Here is a 19,244-nt window from a genome sequence, read left to right on the forward strand (position 1 = left end):
AAGTGAGCAGGTGAAACAGACTACGCTAGCTGGACAACATGCCTGAAAGAACAGAGTGAACTATCAACTACAGGCTGTGCTGCTGTAGGAAACAAGAGTCCAATTCAACATAATTTGTTTTTTTAAGAGAGAGGAAAAGCAGGGAGAGGAAGGGAGGGGCTGAGGGAGAAAGAGAATCTTTTTTTTTTTTTTAAAGATTTTATTTATTTATTTGACAGACAGAGATCACATGTAGGCAGAGAGGCAGGAAGAGAGAGAGAGGAGGAAGCAAGCTCCCCACTGAGCAGAGAGCCCGACGCGGGGCTCAATCCCAGGACCCTGGGATCATGACCTGAGCTGAAGGCAGAGGCCTTAACCCACTGAGCCACCCAGGCGCGCCGAGAAGGAGAATCTTAAGCAGGCTCCACACCCAGAGCTGAGCCTCACATGGGGCTCGATCTCACAACCCTGAGATCACGACCTGAGCTGAAATCAAGAAGAGTCAGATGCTTAACCAGCTGAGCCACCCAGGCGCCCCAACATGATTTATTTCTGCTTTGTAAACCTTGAGAATTTGAAGGCACCATGCAAAGAAAAAAGCGCTGCATCAATTTAAGGTGATAGGTAAAAGATAAAATAAAGCATCAGAATAACATTTTCCAAGACTCAGCAATAAAAGTTAATGAAGCCAACGACTTCTTGTTTAATTTTTTCCAACACTACAGACATAATTCTGCTTTCACCTTCATTACACTTTCATATGGTTTCAGCAGGGGATATACCTCCTCTTCTAAGAATCTCTGCACCTGCCAAAAAGGAAAGCAAATATAAGACAAAAGAAAAATGTCACGATGTAAATTTGATAAAGCTTTTTTCAATGTCCATTTATATCACTGAGAAATAATTTGATAAAGCTCTTACTCCACCAGTGAACTTCCATTTTTCTCAACCACCTGTCAGGAATCTGGCCCTAGGCTGAGGCAGCTCAACCCACCCTGCCCCCATGTGCTTCCCCACAAAGCAGCCCAGCCCAGCCCAGCCCAGCCCAGCAGAAGTTGGTCTCCCCATCGCCCAACCGGTTCCCCCAGCTAAAATCATCACTGCTTCTTTCCTCCTCATTCAACCAGCTGCCAAGTGACTAACTTGCTAACCGGCCCTGCAATCTCTCCCCTTATCTGTATCTACCACTTTGGCTCAACGCCCTCACCATGTACTGCGTGGCCGCCTCTGGCAGCTTCCTTGCTGGTCTCCTGCCTCTAGTCTGTCTTCCAACTTGAAAGCCTGTAACTATTTCTGGGCACTTGGTGCTCCAGCAACACTGAAATGACTGCAGTTTCTCTCCCATGCTGAACTATGTTATATGCCAGTTCCTACTTGTCCCTAAGATTCAACTCAGATGTCAAGTCTTCCAGGAAGCCTTTCCCGACCTCTCTTATTTTAGAGCTGTTCTATTCCTCTTTTGTGATCCCAAAGAATGTGCTTCCCACAAATCCTGTAGGCATTCCTTGGTGTTATGACCTCTTTATAAGACTTCCCCACCAAGTTTTGACCCCCAGAACGAAGCATAGTATCCGAATGCATAATGAGCACCTAGTCCGCACTCGTATGTCTTTTTGAATTAGCTCTTACAGTCTCTAAAAGACCAAGAGGGAAAATGACATTTACTGAATACTTACTATGCATTAAACACTGTGCTAGGTCTTTTGATCCATGTAACCACCAGCCTGTGAGATATGTATTCTTAACCTGCTGGCCAATGAAAGCCAGAAGTCAGGAACGAACCTGACGGATCTTCCTGAGGGTAAAACCCAATCTTTGTCCATTATACCACATGCTCCAGACCAGAATTCAGAGAAATCACAGGGAGAAATACTTAAGACAGCTCAAAACAACCAAATCATCACGTTAGCCTGCTCTGAATGCTTTCTGACTAGCCTCATCGTACCTCTTATAAAAGTAGAAACATTGAAGACAGTATTCTAGGTTCTGTAGCCCAGCAGTGTAAATAGAGGGCATTTTGGGGGCACATGGATGGCTTGGTTAAGCATCCAACTCTTGATTTGAGTTCAGATCATGATCTCAGGGTCATGAGATCACGCCCTGTGTTGGGCTTCATGCAGGGTGTGGAGTCTAAGACTCTCCTTCTTCCTCTGCCCTCCCCCCAGCACCCTAGCCCCGACTTGCACAGGCTCTTTCAAAAAAAAATTAAAAAATAAAAAATTTTAAAAAGAGCGCATTTGGGGAGGCTTACAGTGCTATGGAAGTTTTCTGGTGCTTACCTGTTGGGATGCACGACCTGTAAACGAAGAAGGATCCAGTAGATGGTCCAGCTGGGAGTGAATGGGACTGAAGTAGGCATCGGCCTGGACTCGCTCTATGAGGTCATTGTCACCCCCTTCCTGCTTGACCACAGCAGCTGCCTGCTGCGAAAGCACTCTGATTTTCTCATGGCAATCCTGGGAAGACAGTGAGGTGTGGTTGGCTTATTTACTAAGAGGGCATCTGAACGTCTTAAGAAGTCATCCAACATCACATCCATGTTGTCTGTGGCTGGTACACAAAGCCCTTCTAGGCTGAAGTGGTTCCCCTCACAGTCTGACTCCAAGATCTTGACCCTCTGACCTTATCCTAGGCTGAACCTGAAGTAAATGCCCAACTTGCACTCCCTCCTCTAAAGCCTCACGAACCATGTGCTCTTCTGTCCTGCCCACTCCTCCACCATTTCCTGTTTGGAAATTCAGACCTAATTCCTTCACTAGGAGTGGACCTTTTCTACAGGTGACTAAGTGATTCGCTTTTAACAACCCAAGTTCACCACAATCACTCTCTAGAGAAAAGCCTGTTCTATGGCAGAATACGGTTACTGCTGTGTACCGCTACCATGATTGAGGGTGAAGAAAGAAATGTTTTCATTCTCCTTAAGGGAGGAGAACAGGACTAAAGGTGCACTTTCCACTCATCCAGGACCATGAGGGATCAACAAACCTGGCGGTTACCCCCAGCTTTCACCATGGCCATGATGATGTTCTCTGTGGCCATGAAAGGCAGCTCTTGCCGAATGCGTCGTTCAATTACCTAGAAGAATGAATGCAGGCCTAAGATGGCTCAAGGTTACAAAGTCACACACACGCAATAAGAGGTCCAAGTGACCAGCAAAACGCACACAGGACATGAACTATCGTATTTGTAAAGACAGAGAGTAGAATAGATCGTTTTCATCAACAGTGTATTTTTCAGTTTTCTTTCTAATCCAAAGTAGTATTATTATTTATTAACATATAACCTATTATTTGTTTCAGGGGTACAGGTCTGTGATTCACTAGTCTTACACAGCTCACAGTGCTCGCCACTGCACATTTACTCCCCAATGTCCATCGCCCGGCCACCCCACCCTTCCCATCCTGGCTACCCTCCTCAAAGTATTATTCTGATTTAAAAAAGGAATACTGGTTTAAATAAATTTTTAAAAATTGCTTCATCGGAAAGATTTCTGAAACTGGAACTTTGTTGAAATTTCTATGCCCAACCTGAAGAGCCAAGTATGTAACGGAAATGAACCCATCTGCCTCAGGTACTTAAAAACGGGCAAAGGAAATCGTCTGCTCTGCCAGTCCCGCCACAGCTGATGATTCCTGCTCATGAACAGTGTAAGCCAAAGGAGTTCCTTTTCTCTCTTCTACAAACATGTCTGTGGATCCCAGGGTTAGTTCTCTAGAGCTTACGTCATCACCTCCGGAATGTGCAGAACCGGGATGCAGCTCCCCAAACATATTCACTCCAGAGCAGGAAGAGATTACACTCCCCCTCCCACAATTCAACCCCTCCCCCCAACATTTTGCTGTTCAATGGAGGCATCTTACTTTAGGGTACACCACCAATCCTTCAGAAATGTTCTGCAGCGTATTCAGTATCGTATCTGCAGTAAGAAATGCCTCAGCCAAACAGATACGTCTAGAAAACAAACAGCCCATTCAGTTATCTCTTTAAACAAATACCCATTTGAGTGACATATGTAGGGTGTGTCCCAAGAAGCTGCCTCACTGACTTGTCACGCCACATGTACTACGTGGACAACTTCCTTTCATCTCATGACTTCAGCTACCCCCATATCCTGATGACCCCGCCATCTATCACCCCTTGTCCAGGCCACCTGCTTCCGTGCCAGATCAGACACCCCACTGGAGAGCTCCGCCTGGTGGATCTGTAGGCACCTCAAACCCTGAATTGCACTCAGCCACTTTACCACTGCTTCCTGCTCACGTGTCACACCCACTCTTCTGCTCCCTGTGGCTCCTGCTCAGTAAATGGCACTAACACCACATCATGATTTTAATTCTCACTCCTCCACCACCAAGGTCGGCCAATCTGCCCCCGATTTTAGACCCATACCCCTCCTCTCTGATCACAAAGCTACTGTGCCAGTGAGCACGTAGCTTTTTTTAAAGTAGCCTCCTAACGTGTTCTGACCAGATTCATGTCCCCTTATATCCAATTCTCCAAACTGTTACAGGGAGCTTTAGCAGGCACATCTGATTAGATCACACCCTGGTGAGAAGTATGCAACAGCTGACTTCTGAATGAGTTCACACGTTTTATTTCCATCAATGTCTTATTCCCTGGATTACACTAAGATCCCAGAGAGTTAGCTTTAACTATGTTTTTTTTTTTTTTCAGATCCTACTACAATGCAAGCAAACCAGAGTAATGTGAAACTACTTTTAAAAAGTACAGTATGGGGACGCCTGGGTGGCTCAGTTGGTTAAGCAGCTGCCTTCAGCTCAGGTCATGATCCCAGCCTCCTGGGATCGAGTCCCACATCGGGCTCCTTGCTCCGCAGGGAGCCTGCTTCTCCCTCTGCCTCTGCCTGCCATTCTGTCTGCCTGTGCTCTCTTGCTCTCCCTCTCTCTCTGACAAATAAATAAAATCTTAAAAAAAAAAAAAAAAAAAAGTACAGCATGGAGCGCTTGACTGCCTCAGTTGTCTAAGCGTCTGCCTTTGGCTCAGGTCATGATCCCAGGGTCCTGGGACGGAGCCCTGAGTTGGATGCTTGTTCAGCAGGGAGCCTGCTTCTCCCTCTGCCCCTCCATCTGCTTGTGCTCTCTTGCTTTCTCTCAATACATAAATAAATGAAATCTCAAAAAAAAAGTCTGGGGCACCCGGGTGGCTCAGTGGGTTAAAGCCTCTGCTTTTGGCTCAGGTCATGATCCCAGGGTCTGGGGATCGAGCCCCGCATCAGGCTCTCTCCTCAGCGGGGTGCCTGCTTCCCCCTCTCTCTGCCTACTTGTGATCTCTCTCTGTCAAATAAATAAATAAAATCTTTAAAAAAAAAGTCTGTTATTTCTTGAGTCTTAGAGCATCACCTCCTCTGTGAAGCCTTCCCTGACTCCTCTACCCCCTACCCTCCTCTACTCCCCCATCTTAGCTCCCATAGAGATGATCTCACACACACAATGATCCTAACACGCATCACACTGTTCTATATTCTTGCCTCCCTGTTAGATCCTTCCAGGGTCTGTGGGGACAAGGAGACCCCTCCAGCCTCTACGGCGACAAGACCCCTCTAGGCTCCGTGGCAACAAGGAGAAAATGTACAGATGCTCAAAACATCCTTCAGGCTCCTCTGCTGGTCCTCCCCGCAACTTGCTGTACACGGCACCCCCTTCTACTGACCGATTGGCACTATCATCCAGTGTGCGCTCAAACCACTGCACAGAGGCCGTCTGCAGCGGGTCCATGATAAGGGTCATCAGGTGACGGGCGAGGCTGCAGCACCGCTCAGAGCGCATAGGGTTCCGCTTGTATGGCATCGCACTTGAGCCTGCCACGTACAAGGTGAAGCAAATGCAGAGACTTCAGAGGACAGTGAGTGCCCGAGCACAGTGCTGGGTGAGCTATTCACACATGCCCACCGGCCTCCCAGCATCTCTGCAGCACTCCCACATCTTCCCAGAACACTCACCAATCTGCTGTTTTTCGAAGGGTTCCTCCATCTCCTTGAGGTTTGCCAGGAGTCGTATGTCGGTACAAATCTGGGGGGAAAGGGCCACAGGCATCATCCCACAGTGCTGGTGCGCAGGAGCCTGGGAGCAGGGGCTAGACTGATAAAGGAGGTGAGCACGTCCTCTCTAAGAGCTCCTGGAGAATATCTCGCTCAGACTCCTTCTGGCTCTTGAAGAGCAGGGATAACAAGGAAGGGAGCATGGAAACATGGTGTGGAACACTGCTGCAGAACACCAAGGACAGACAAGGCAAGATGAGCTTTAATAAGAACGCTGGAGCTAGTCCTGCCTTTTAACACACTTAATTTCAGAGCTGTCACCTGCAGACCCCAGACAGTGAAAATGAAGTTTGACATCTCTCGAGAGATAAGTCTAGATAGAAGTCTGAGGCAAATTCCATCTCTCTGCGGTATGCAAAGCTCTGAGCCCCACTCCCACAAACTGCCTCTACCACTCACCTTGTGCACAGATGCCCCCAAGCTAGCCAGCACGGACAGCACCTCAATATCCAGTTTCCGTGTGTAGGTCTGCCCTGTGATGATGAAAGCCCTAGAAATAAATGGAAAAGAATCATAAGTTAAATATTTCAGGGGCACCTGCTGGCTCAGTTGGCGGAGCATGCAACTCTTGATCTCAAGGTTGTTTTTCAAGTAAGTGTGGAGGTTACTTATAAATAAAATCTGGGAAAAAAAAAGTTTTTTCAAAATGTGACTGTGCCAAACAAATGAGCAAAAACAGACCTTAAGCAAAAGCTTGGTCTCACTAGTATACTAAGTCCTACTGAGCCCCCATGACCTCACTGATCACATGCTTCTGAAACAAACTGTTCTTCCACCCTTTTTCCTAACACTCAGGCCCAAGAAGGAAGTGTGGGCCTGGGGTACCCGTGTCTTGTCATAACCTGATAGAAATGCGTGCAACAAGCAGCCATGGTGAAGCCTGGTGGCCCTCAATGGAAATGGTCAGATTTAGATGAACCCATGGGAGGACCTCGATGTGGGTGAGACTACTCTAAAAATCTCAGAAGTAAACACTTTCCTTTTTCCTTATAGACTGTAAAAAAGTAGAATCTAGACTATAAGAAAATAAAAACCCAGGCCAGAGATAAAAGGAAATGGGCAGAAGAACGAAGGAAGAAAAAGTTAGGGTCAAATCAAGAGGTACACTGAACACAGGGCTTTCATCACTTAACAGGGAATAGGGAAGCCAACACTTTTCCCATTTACCTACCTTTTAAATCCTGCCTTTTCTGTCACCATCTTGTCAAGCTGCTCTACCTTGGAAGAAAAAGACCTCCCTGTAGAAATCCAGGTGTGACCAGTATGAGAACATCTCAACATCCTGCCCAGGTTTCAACCCGTGGTACTCCTCTGGTCCAAAGACTCCACTCATCCCAAGATCAATCCTCCTCTCATCCTGGAGGTCAGCTTTGTTTCTGGTGTTCTCACCACTGAGTTTCCGTGTCCCCCAGTTGCTCTCAGAATACCTTCTGGTCATCTCCCTCGAAGAGCTGCAGGAAGCTGGCCTGAGTGCCAGTGGTGCCCTTCACACCCCGAAAGCGCAGGTCATCTCGGACCCGCTTCAAGTTCTGGAGATCCATGCAAAGGTCCTGAATCCAAAGACAGCAACGTTTCCCAACTGTGGTCAGCTGAGCAGGCCTAAAAATGACCCAAGAAGGACACACAGAAGTCTCAAACCAAGGACTTACTTCATAAAAGCTTCATTCCTTTTTTGAACAATTATTGCTATCCCTGGAAAGGGTAAGAATTAAAGTAAGAGACAGAGAAAATGGTGTAGACAAAAACAGAGCTAAGAGGTTTGGGTAAATAAGGATAAAGAAATTCAATGTCATTTATAAATATTCAATGATTATATAACTAAAGGTCTTCTAACATAGTTCTTTATCATCAAGAGGCAATAGAAGGGCAGGCACAATGTCTGTTTTGTTTGTTCCCAGACTTTGGCAAGTCAAATACACTCATGTAACAAACACTTGCCAAATATCCAATGTGTTCTTGGTTTTGAAAATACAGCAAACACAGAGAAGGTTCCTGTCCAATGGAGCTCACACTGTGGTATAAACAAGCAAATGAAGTAACTACTGATTTTTGGTCACAAATGTGAAAACATAAAATAATGAGGACACTGGAGAAAGCTACTCTAGACTGTCAACAAAGGAAGGCCTCTGAGAGACAAGGTCTGAGAAGGAGCTAGCCATGCTGTGGAGAACAGCCCCAAAAAGACATAACCAACGGACTCTAATGTAATAGACGAGGGCTTTGCTCCCCGTCCTAAGTCTAAATCAATCTACTGCAGGTCTGTTTCTGAATGTAAAGTATAAGTATGAATATACTACAGTAAGGTTGGAGTTCTAATAGATGGTCTAGCTCATCCCAGATGGATTTTCACTTCCGTCAGGCTAATGACATGAACAGCTGGCACCATGAAGGCATACCATGAGCCACAGTATGTCCCCCATTAATCTCACGGCGTTTTCTAGCTAACTCTCGCTAGCAGATTACTGCTACAAGGAAAGATATAAACGGATGGCTTTGCTTGGATCTGTTCATGGCAGCATTGCACATAACAGGCACAAAGTAGAAACAACTCAAATGTCTATCAATGGAAGAATGGAAAACAAAATCTGGTATAGCCACCACTTCAGCTACAAAGAGAGATGAAGCACTCTACATGCTACGAGCCCTGAAAACATTAAGCAAACAAAGTCAGTCATAGTAAGAGGAATACTGCATGACTCTTTAAATAAAACATCCAGAAGCAGCAGATCCATAGACAGAAAAATAGATTGTGACTGCCAGGGGATAGTTAAGGAGGGTAATAGGAGTGACTGGTACGTGGGGTATGGGTTTTTTTGAGAGGTAATGGAAATATTCTGAAATTATGTACTGGTGACTATGTAATTCTGTAAATGTACTAAAAAACACGCATTACGGGCACCTGGGCAGCTCCATCAGTTGGGCATCCGACTCTTGATTTCGGCTCAGGTCGTGATCTCAGGTCATGGGATTAAGCCCTGCATCATCAGGCTCTGTGCTCAGCAGGGAGTCTGTTTGAGAGTGCCTCTCGCTCTGCACCTCCCCTGGCTCATGCTCTTTCTCTAAAATCAATAAATCTTTAAAAAAAAACCCGATCACTAATTGCAGACTTAAAAAGGGTGAATTTTATCTCAATAAAGCTGCCTCCTGGGGCACCTGGGTGGTTCAGTGGGTTAAAGTTTCTGCCTTTGGCTCAGTTCATGATCCCAGGGTCCTGGGATTGAGCCTCACATCAGGCTCTCTGCTCAGCAGGGAGCCTGCTTCCTCCTCTCTCTCTGCCTGCCCCTCTGCCTACTTGTGATCTCTGTCAAATAAATAAATAAAATCTTTAAAAAATAAAAATAAAAAAAATAAAGCTGCTTCCCTTTACCCCCTTTTTAAAAGTTTATTTATTTGAGGGGAAGGGACGAGAGAGCAGGGAGCCCAATGCAGGGCTGGCTCCCAGGACCCTGACATCATGACCTAAGCCAAAACCAAGTCAGCCGCTTAACTGACTGAGCCACCCAGGCACCCCACTCCTTTTTTTTTTTTTTTTAAGATTTTTTATGTATTTATTTGACAGTCATAGATCACAAGTTGGCAGAGAGGCAGGCAGAGAGAAAAGGGGGAAGCAGGCTCCCCACTGAGCAGAGAGCCTGATGTGGGGCTCGATCCCAATACCCTGAGATCATGACCTGAGCTGAAGGTAGGGGCTTTAACCCACTGGGCCACTCAGGCACCCGCCCCCAACCTTTTTAAGTAGGCTTCATGTACAACATGGGGCTTGAACCCACAACCCAGCGATCGAGAGTCACGTGCTCGACTGACTAAGCCGGCCAGGTGCCCCAGAGCTGCTGCATTTTAAGTGCAGGAACTGACTATGCTGAGGTGATACTCATGCATCAACACTTTTCTGAGCGCCTAATGCTGCTAACTGGGGCAGCAGGTGCCCTCATCACGCTCCGCGCACAGGAACACCGGGATGCACGCGTTCTCAGACACTCTCCACTACTCACAAGAGCGGAAGAGGAGCTGCAAGTCAGGTAAAGCTCAGAAGCCAACGGAAGGCCACGTTCGTCATGGCCACCGCACATACCGCACACGGACTCCTCATGACAATTCCCTCAGCTTTCTGCTACCGAGAAATGCAGACCTGAACTTTGAGAAGATTAAACTCAACAGCCTCTCCTAAGTTATAGGAGATAATATCCTTGTTGCCACTCGATATCCCACTAAACTGTAAGGCAAATGCTAACACGCCACTACTGGAATGTCATCATTAGAAGTTCGCTACTAGCATTCCAAAAATGACATTCTCTGCTTTTGAAAAGGATTTTAGTTGATAATCATAAAAATATGTGCACACTTTATAGGGGAAAAATGTACTTATCCTATTATGCCACAAACGAGATAAATCAGGATTTATATCTTGGTGTATTTTCTTCCAATCTTTATACAATTTATATGCGGTCTTTATTCTACAACATTAACCTAAGCATATTTCCATGGTATTAGACTTACAAGCTTCACTTTAATGGCTGCGTATTATTCTAGCCTATGAATATACTGCATACTATACCTTATTTAATTATTCTCTTATTCTGGACATTTAGATTATTCCCAATGCTTACTACCAAAACCAACATGTCGTTTAACAGAGATCTTTGTACATAAGGCTTTTTGCATAATTTAGATTACTTCCTTGGGCTAGAGTCTTAAAAATGGAATTACTAAATCAAGGAGCATGAATATTTTCTATGGCTCTTGATCCAGATTTCCCAATATTCCCCCAATGAACTCTTAAGAATCTAGCTTTTATGGTAGGGACAATGTTCATTCCTCATAAGCATCCCAAGTTATCTGCTAAACTATGTTTTGAGATTCTTCACCTCCAGGCTTCCACAGAGAAGGGAAACTGAAGAAAGAAATGAAAGCCAAATGCACACAAACTAGCCCAAGTCCCAAGAAGTAATCATATCACTTACTGGAAATGTGTGAAACCTAAGGTGGGAAGATCAGCTCGTTCCTTAGCAAAGTCAGCAAGCCGAGAGATCACTCTAGCAAGCTGTAAGAAAGACCATGTAGAGAAGAATGAGTTCACTGTGAGCTTGCTATATAATCAAGAGTTAAACTTTTAGACAATATAAATTTATATTATATAAATATAAATATAAATTTAGACAATGTAAATTAGATCTCCAGCCTGTGGAAGGCAGAGGCATATCTTTTCATCTTTGTATCCCAAAGTGCCTTCATGAGTTCAAAGCAACCAATATTTGAAAATTGAGTTGACTACCTAGAGTCATGAACTTTTTCTGCACAATTTAAAGATCACTTATGTGCTCATGCAGAAAAAAACAGGATAAAATCACAAATCTGACCCACATATTCCAACAATAAGCAGGTAGTTAACTTCCTTCATTTAAAAGGCTATGTTTTATTTTCATTTTTAAAAAAATTTTTTTAAGATTTTTAAAATTTATTTATTTGACAGACAGAGATCATAAGTAGGCAGAGAGGCAGGCAGAGAGAAAGAGAGAGAGGAGGAAGCAGGGTCCCCACGGAGCAGAGAGCCCGATGTGGGGCTCAATCCCAGGACCCTGGGACCATGACCTGAGCTGAAGGCAGAGGCTTTAACCCACTGAGCCACCCAGGTGCCCCATATTTTCATTGTTTTTGAAGATTTTATTTATCTGACAGAGAAAGACACAGTGAAAGAGGGAACATAATCAGGGGGAGCAACAGAGAGAGATGGAGAAGCAGGCTCAAGCTGAGCAGGGAGCCCACAGGGGGTTTGATCCCAGGACTCTAGGATCATGACCTGAGTTGGGGCAGACGCTTAACCCACTGAGCCACCCAGGAGCTCCTAAAAGGCTATGTTTTATTTATTTTTTTATTTTTAAAGGCTATGTTGTTTTTTTTTTTTTTCCTTAAGATTTTATTTATTTATTTGTCAGAGAGAGAGCTAGCGAGAGTGAGCACAGGCAGACCAAGAGTGGCAGGCAGAGTCAGAGGGAGAAGCAGGCTCCCTGCGGAGCAAGGAGCCCGATGTGGGACTCGATCCCAGGACGCTGGGATCATGACCTGAGCCGAAGGCAGCTGCTTAACCAACTGAGCCACCGAGGCATCCCTTTAAAGGCTATGTTTTAAAAAGCATTTGCTTAGAGCATTTTAACCCAAAGAAACAATTAGTTCTACAGATCTGACACAGGATCGTTCCTTGAGTAAAAGACAACCTATTTATATTCACGTTATGTTGATTTATTTGAAAGTGGTGCCATGTCCTATCTTGGGGAAACCAGGGCTGACAGGAAACTGCTGCCAACTCCTTACCTTTGGCAAAAGCAGGTCAAATGCGTTTCTAAGAATAATCAGGTCCTGCAAAGGAAAATGCAGTGGTCTCACATTAAACAGCTTGGCCCAAACAATATTACATAACCCCTTTTAGCCCTCACAACTGGGCTTCTCAGCTAGCCACTTATCTCTCTATAAGCTACCCTCGGTGCAAGCCAGAAGATCCTAGCAGAAGTTGTTCTTTTCAGGTTACTGTTTTAAAAGCACATCAACCTGGAGAGCAGTACTTCTGCAATCTCCAAGGAACAAAACCCTTATACCCCCAAAGGCCAGTGTACATGGTATCTAAAATGACTGGAAAACAGTCACGGGGCAAACTTCCATCCTGAATACTGTGAAGATGTCCAGGTCACCGAGCTCCCAAAGAGAAATTCCTGAGTCTCAGAGAAGCTTCCAGGAGGAACATTCCATTAGTTTCCCCTATCTGTGTCCACATCTACCATTGCTGACAACAACAACAACAACAACAAAAAGACATGAACCAGAATATCAAGGTTTAGGAAATTTAAAGCTGTCCTTGAGGGAAACAGGATATGCATTTCAGGCCAACTCACATGAGACAGTAATTGTGGAGCCCAGCTACACACTGGGCACATGTAAAAAATAAAAAATAAAGTGTATTCCAAGGAAAGGGATTGTAGTTCTTCCATTATTTCAGTCACCAATTACACACAGATGCCTTTAATTATGTACCACTTGAGACTCTAAGTATTTGGGGCAATTTAAAAATCAGTGGCTTCTTTCTGACTTGGAAGGGTATCTGGAATAGAACTTCTGGTCCCCCCGGCACAGTGTGATCCAGAGCACAGCTTTGGAGCCATTCTCCCTGGGCATGTATCCTTTCTAGCGGTGTGACATTAGGCAAGTTCTTCAACCTAAGTGTCCTCATCCGTAGAGACAGGAATCATAAAGCCAGATCCAAAAGACTACACATTCTGATTCCATTTATAGGACATTACCAGAAAAGGCAAAACTACAGAGAAAGAAAGCAGGTCAGTGGTTGTTTGGGCTGGAGAGCAGGAGTGGGAACTGACTGCCAACAGGCATAAGAACCCCTCAGCGAGATGGATGTGCCACAATCCAGACTGAAGCAAAGGCTGAACTGTAACAATTTACCAAAACTCACTGAACTGCACATTTGAGATAGGGAAATTTATGGTATGTAAACTACACCTCAAAAAGCCATCGAAAAATGGAGATAAAAGCAACTCTCTTATGGTTGTGAAGAATAAATGAAGTAAGACATATAAAGTGGTCAGAACACTGCCAAGGGCCTGGTAAACTCTTAAGAAAATGTGATATTACTTTTTCATGTTTGACGATAAACTCCTCTGCCAATTAAGTGTTTTGTGAAAGAATCCTAATGCAAACCTTTCCCCCCCACCCCAGAAGTTACAATAAAGAGTTATAAAGGACTTTGGAAAGAAACCCCGTCTGGACAATGGCCTTGCCACTAAAACACTAAGACCTTGACTTGGGTCCCGCCAACCAATGCATAAACTGCATCTGCCAGTCTTCCATTACTGAAGTCATTAGGGGCTTATAGTTTAGATTGGAAGGATAACAAAAGCAGAAAATTCCTGAGTTTATGAAACCCCTACAGCTAATGATCTATGGAATCACTTCCTAAAATTAGACAAAAATCACATAAAATTCATAAATCCATTATGAAGACTGAATCCTAAGTGGAAACTAAACAGAGGCTCTTACCGTATTGTCTCCAACGTAGCAGGAGGTGGCGCCAAGATGAATTATGGCTGCAGCTTTTGGGCAGCAGTGGCCAAACGTGTGCACGTGAGCCATCACATCATGTCGCAACTGCTTCTCCTCCTCAGCTGCCATCTTGAAGTCGATGTTGTCCAGGTTTGACCTCATCTCCTGGATCTGTTCATCTGTGATAGGCAAACCCAATGTCTGCAGAACAGGCAAAGCAAAATAAATAACCTCAAATGTCACAACGACTTGAAGTGACACCAAGAAAAAAAAAATGGTTCATCTTAGCATTTACGCCCCACCTCCCAATTCTTAAATTCAAATTTGGGGTGGGGATCTGGGTGGCTCAGTTGGTTGAGCCATGCGGGCTCTTGATTTCAACTCAGGTCATGATCTCAAGGTCTTGGGAGGGAGCCCTGCCACAGACTCCCTGCTCAACGGGGGTGTCTGCTGGTCTCCCTCTCCCTTTGGCCCCTACCCCTCCCTCCCTCACACATACTCTCTAAAATAAATCAATAAATCTTTAGAAAAAAATAAAAATAAAATTGGGGGCAACGAAAAGTACATGGGGAGGAGGGCATGTTTTCTTTTTTTAAGATTTTATTTATTTTGGGGCACCTGGGTGGCTCAGTCAGTTAAGATACTGCCTTCAGCTTAGGTCAGGATACCAGAGTCCTAGGATCAAGAACCGCATCCAGCTCCCTGCTTAGCAGGAGAGTCTGCTTCTCTCCCTCCCTCTGCTCATGCACCGCGCTCTCTCTCTCGCTCACTCTCCCTCTTTCAAATACATAAAGTCTTGGAAAAAGGGACGCCTGGGTGGCTCAGTTGGATAAACGGCTGCCTTCGGCTCAGGTCATGATCCCAGTGTCCTGGGATCGAGTCCCACATCGGGCTCCTTGCTCGGCGGGAAGCCTGCATCTCCCTCCGCCTCTGCTGCCACTCTATCTGCCTGTGCTCACTCTCTCTCTCTCTCTGGCAAATAAATAAATAAAATCTTAAAAAAAAAAAGATTATATTTATTTATGGGGGGGAACATGCATGCACACGGGGAGGGTCAGAGGAAGAAAGAATCCCAAGCAGACTGCCTGGGAAGCAACACGCAGGGCTTGATCCCACTACCCTGAGATCACCACCAAGCCAAAACCAAGAGTTGGATGCTAATCACGTTCCTTGTCCACGAAGAGAAACCCGCCAAACCTCACCCGCCAGCAGCCCAAGCCTGACAACTTTACGCGCGGGTGTCTCCCAGAACCCCGGGGCGGGACCAAGTGGAGGAGGTCCCGCCCCCGGACTTCCGCTCCAGCCCTCGCGGGCCCTCCCTCAGCTAGTAGGTACTCCCGGTCCGGATGGCGGAGAGCGGCGACCGCTGCGGGCAGCAGGCGCCCTGAGCCAACTGAGCCACCCAGACTCCCTGGAGGGCACGAGGTTTTTTTTCCTTTTTAAAATTTTTTTTTATTTTTGAGAGAGAGAAAGAGAGAGCTCGCACCCTCCAGCAAGTGGGTGTGGGGGGCATAGGGAGAAGCAGACTCCCCAACCAGCCAGGACCCTGGGATCCTGACCTGAGCAGAAGGCAGACACTTAACTAAGTCACCCAGGCACCCGAGGGCACGATTTTCTTAAATAATGAAATTACATTCTAAGTAAATGCCAGAATATGCAATAATATATTCTGATCTTTGTTCTCTCTGCCTTTATATCTCTGCCTGGCTCACATGTTTTGGTCTTTGGGCTCAAAAGTCATCACCTCAAAGAGGTCCTTCCCAAGTCCCAAATGAAACATCCTTCTTATATGACATTCAACTATCTCTTTTTTTTTTTTTTAAGATTTTATTTATTTATTTGACAGAGAGAGATCACAAGTAGGCAGAAAGGCAGGCAGAGAGAGAGAGGAGGAAGCAGGCTCCCTGCTGAGCAGAGAGCCCGATGCAGGACTCGATCCCAGGACCCTGAGATCATGACCTGAGCCGAAGGCAGCGGCTTAATGATCCCAGGACCCTGAGATCATGACCCGAGCCAAAGGCAGCGGCTTAACCCACTGAGCCACCCAGGCACCCTCAACTATCCCTTTAACCTAAATTTATCTACAGCACTTAATACCAGATGACACTTTTACAAACGCATTAGCCTGTCCCTCCCCCTAGAATGTACACTCCATAAGAGGAGAGTTTGTTGTCTTTATTGCTTACTTACCCCTTAGTGCTTGGCCCATAAGTGCCCACAGTGAGGGATCCAGGTCAAAACTTTACTTTTGACCCAGATGGATTTACTTTGAGAAAGGAGAATTAAGACTGTTGCAAGTGGTTTTGCCAACAAATTATACACAGCAAACTCAGTAAAACTGAAAACCACTACAGGAAGTTATTGAGAAAATAAACACATAAACATCTTACATTCATTCATCACTGGAAAAACCAGCTGCAAAAAACAGCTTGCAGCCCAGAGGCAGCTCAGAATCCTGGATTCAAGTGCTAAATACACAGACTGGTGAAATTCACTCAAACCTGTGTTGAAACTCCCAAGCCTTGACCCTGGGGAGGTTCATGCATCGAAGGCCTATCTTGTTTAAGATGGTAGCTACTTGCCAGATATGGCGATTTACATGTAAGCTGATTGAAATTAAAAAGTAAAAATTCAGTTCCTCAGTCACACTAGCCAAATTTCGATAGCTCCGGTAGCTATAGGGGCCAAGCTTTAAGACAACAGAGGGTATCTCAGGTCTCCTTCCAAAGCAAAGCAGCAGGGGGCAGTGTGGAGGAACTGCTTCCTGCCCCCAAGCAAGGCATCTTGTTGAAATTCATCCCCTACCCCTGCTTTTCTGCATTCCTCCCGATCTCTTATTCAATTTTCTTCTTAGCTACTAAAAATCACTGCGCAGTTTATGCTAATTTCGACACCCTAACATATTCCAAACTCAGATTATACCAAACGTGTATGCATTTCAGGCAATGCGCTGACTCAGCAGAGGAAATGCATAATCTGAATCTGAAATCTGAATGCATATTCAGAGGACTCCACATTTCCATTCCTGCTAGAAGACGTTTCCTAGTTATGGTGATCCTGGCATTTTTGAATGCCACTACCCTCATCTATATAATGGAGTATCATATGAAAGAGAAAAGAGTACATGCCAGTACATGATAAATCACAACACCCTATTCAGGTCCTTTTCTACCCATTACTGTCATCTTAGCCGATAGATGATGAAGTCTTTCTGTGTCTCCATTCTGTCATCTGTCAAACATCTGTAAAACAGTACTTACTATACAGGATTTTTCTGAGGGTTAATGAGCCATTAGTATGCAAGGTCTTAAGACAGTGCCTGGCATACAGTAGACATGATAAATGTGTCTTCTATTATTATGTCACTTAATTTTCTTGAGCACAATGAAGGGGAAGTGGAAAATCTAGTGAGTTTTCTGCTTGGGGAGTTCGGCTATACCTCGGTCCCAGGCACGCGCTCAGATTGTTTCCAAGTTTACTGATGCCCTTTGAGAGGACACTGCCATCTTGCCTGTTGTGGCATTTTCGTCTGAAACTTTATAGCTCTCTGGATCACCTTCAGCTTCCTTCAAATCCTCTGGGAGGGCCCCTCTGGAGCTATTTCTGAAAGCGCTGAGCTGAACAGCTTTATATGCAGCTCTTAAAAAAAGACACCAGAAATCCCATCAAATAATCCCTTACCCTGATTCTCCCTCCTTAGAAAGGCAAAACGCAGCCGAATGGACGGGAAATAGCAGCCTAGGAAATACGAATTTTGTAGTGACACTCCTGTCCCTAACTCCATCGAGGCACCGTGGAAGATAAAGTGGCTGAGTGCTCAGGCTCGGCACCGAACCCAAGTTAACATCCCGGTTCCGCTATTAATGGTTAGGAGCCAACAACGCGCGTGGCTATCACTGAGGCTTGATTTCGCCCATACCATGTGGAATTTCCACATATAATGTGGAAAAGGCACCACCTAGTTTGCGAAGTTTTTACGAGTTAAACGGGAAAAGATGTGTAAAGAAATTAGAACAGCACACAAGCACGTAAGGAGCGCTCAGGGTCCGTGGCCAGCGGAGTATTCCTGCAGGAACCGCCAAGATAAAGCCTTAAAACCACAGGGTGCACTTCTCGCCGCCGCCTCCGCGTCCCTAACCCTCTGTGAGTCTAAACTAGGGAGGCAACAGGTGTCGCTCCCGGGCCTCCTGCCCTGACCTTCCTCGGGCCATAGCACCTCAGGAAAGGGATACTCGGCCGAAAATAGCGGGGCAGCTGCCCCCTGGGGCCAGGCCCGGGGCCAGGCCCAGGCCCAAGCCCAAGTCCAAGCCCAAGCCCGGCGCCGAGCCGCGCACGTGCCGAGCGGGCCCGCCTCTCCCAACCCGGCCCCTGTCCCCGTGGCCCGTTACCTGCTCGGCCTCCGCCAGCCACAGCCAGAGCTGCCGCCAGGTCCGGAATTTGTACCTGTCACTAAACACGAAGCACATCTCCGGGCTGGCATAGCGGGAGGCAAGCGGCGAGCGGTAGCTGTCGTACCCGCAGGGCGCCTGCTGCCCGCCGCGGTCGCCGCTCTCCGCCATCCCGACCGGCAGTACCTACTAGCTGAGGGAGGGCCCGCGAGGGCTGGAGCGGAAGTCCGGAGGCGGGACTTCCTCCCTTCGGGGCGGGACCTCCTCCACTTGGTCCCGCCCCGGGGTTCTGGGAGACGCCGGCGCGTAAAGTTGTCGGGCTTGGGCTGCCGGCGGGTGAGGTTTGGCGGGTTTCTCTTCGTGGACAAGGAACGTGGTTAGCCTTTCGTTGGTTACTTAGCCACTCTGTGCCTCAGTGTCCCCATTTGAAAAAAGTTACGCTAATACCTGCCTTTAAGACTACCGTGAGGTGTCAGGGTATCAGACCGATGTCTGGGACACTTAGAAAACCCTCTATGTGTTTTGCTATTATTTTTTTAAATATTTTATTTATTTATTTTAGAGAGAATGAGAGCGCACAAGCAGGGGGAGGGACAAAGAGAATCTCAGGAAGAGTCCCCGCGAAACGTGAGCGGGATGCGGGGCTCGATCTGATGACCCTGAGATCAGAACCTGACCGGAAATCAAGAGCCCATGCTCAACTGGCTGAGCCACCCCGATGCCCCTGTGTTGGCTGTTATTCATTATAGCCGCCGCCCAGCCCAGGTTCACTGCCA

At 46.2% G+C, this 19,244-nt stretch overlaps 1 protein-coding gene across 2 annotated transcripts; it reads right to left on the reverse strand.

Annotated features, from left to right (window-relative positions):
* Window positions 1-652: 652 nt before the first annotated feature.
* ADSL (adenylosuccinate lyase) lies at window positions 653-18,703 on the reverse strand. 2 transcript variants are annotated; one of them, XM_082740013.1, is made up of 13 exons: window positions 18,469-18,703; window positions 14,078-14,281; window positions 12,347-12,391; window positions 10,999-11,078; window positions 7,465-7,636; window positions 7,209-7,255; window positions 6,437-6,527; window positions 5,939-6,008; window positions 5,650-5,797; window positions 3,840-3,930; window positions 2,965-3,054; window positions 2,259-2,435; window positions 653-785 (listed from the first exon to the last, which is right to left on the reverse strand). In XM_082740013.1, exons 1-13 carry the CDS (start codon window positions 18,637-18,639, stop codon window positions 699-701), a joined length of 1,473 nt encoding a protein of 490 aa, XP_082596139.1. In that variant the 5' UTR covers window positions 18,640-18,703; the 3' UTR covers window positions 653-698. The 2 variants fall into 2 exon arrangements, with proteins under 2 accessions (XP_082596139.1, XP_082596140.1); XM_082740014.1 differs by lacking the exon at window positions 18,469-18,703 and adding an exon at window positions 17,520-17,714.
* Between the last annotated feature and the right edge of the window lie 541 nt (window positions 18,704-19,244).

Source organism: Mustela nivalis (genome assembly GCF_964662115.1).
Source record: "Mustela nivalis genome assembly, chromosome: 7".
In the NCBI taxonomy this organism is placed as follows: Eukaryota; Metazoa; Chordata; class Mammalia; order Carnivora; family Mustelidae; genus Mustela; species Mustela nivalis.

Bases quoted from the DNA above. Each gene is read 5' to 3' on its own strand.
- ADSL (XM_082740013.1), bottom strand. From the start codon at position 18,639: ATGGCGGAGAGCGGCGACCGCGGCGGGCAGCAGGCGCCCTGCGGGTAC. The intron at 6,009-6,436 runs GTGAGTGGTAGA...CTTTCCCCCCAG, and splicing joins TGGGGGCATCTGTGCACAAG to ATTTGTACCGACATACGACT. The intron at 786-2,258 runs GTAAGCACCAGA...CCTTTTTGGCAG, and splicing joins CAGGTCGTGCATCCCAACAG to GTGCAGAGATTCTTAGAAGA.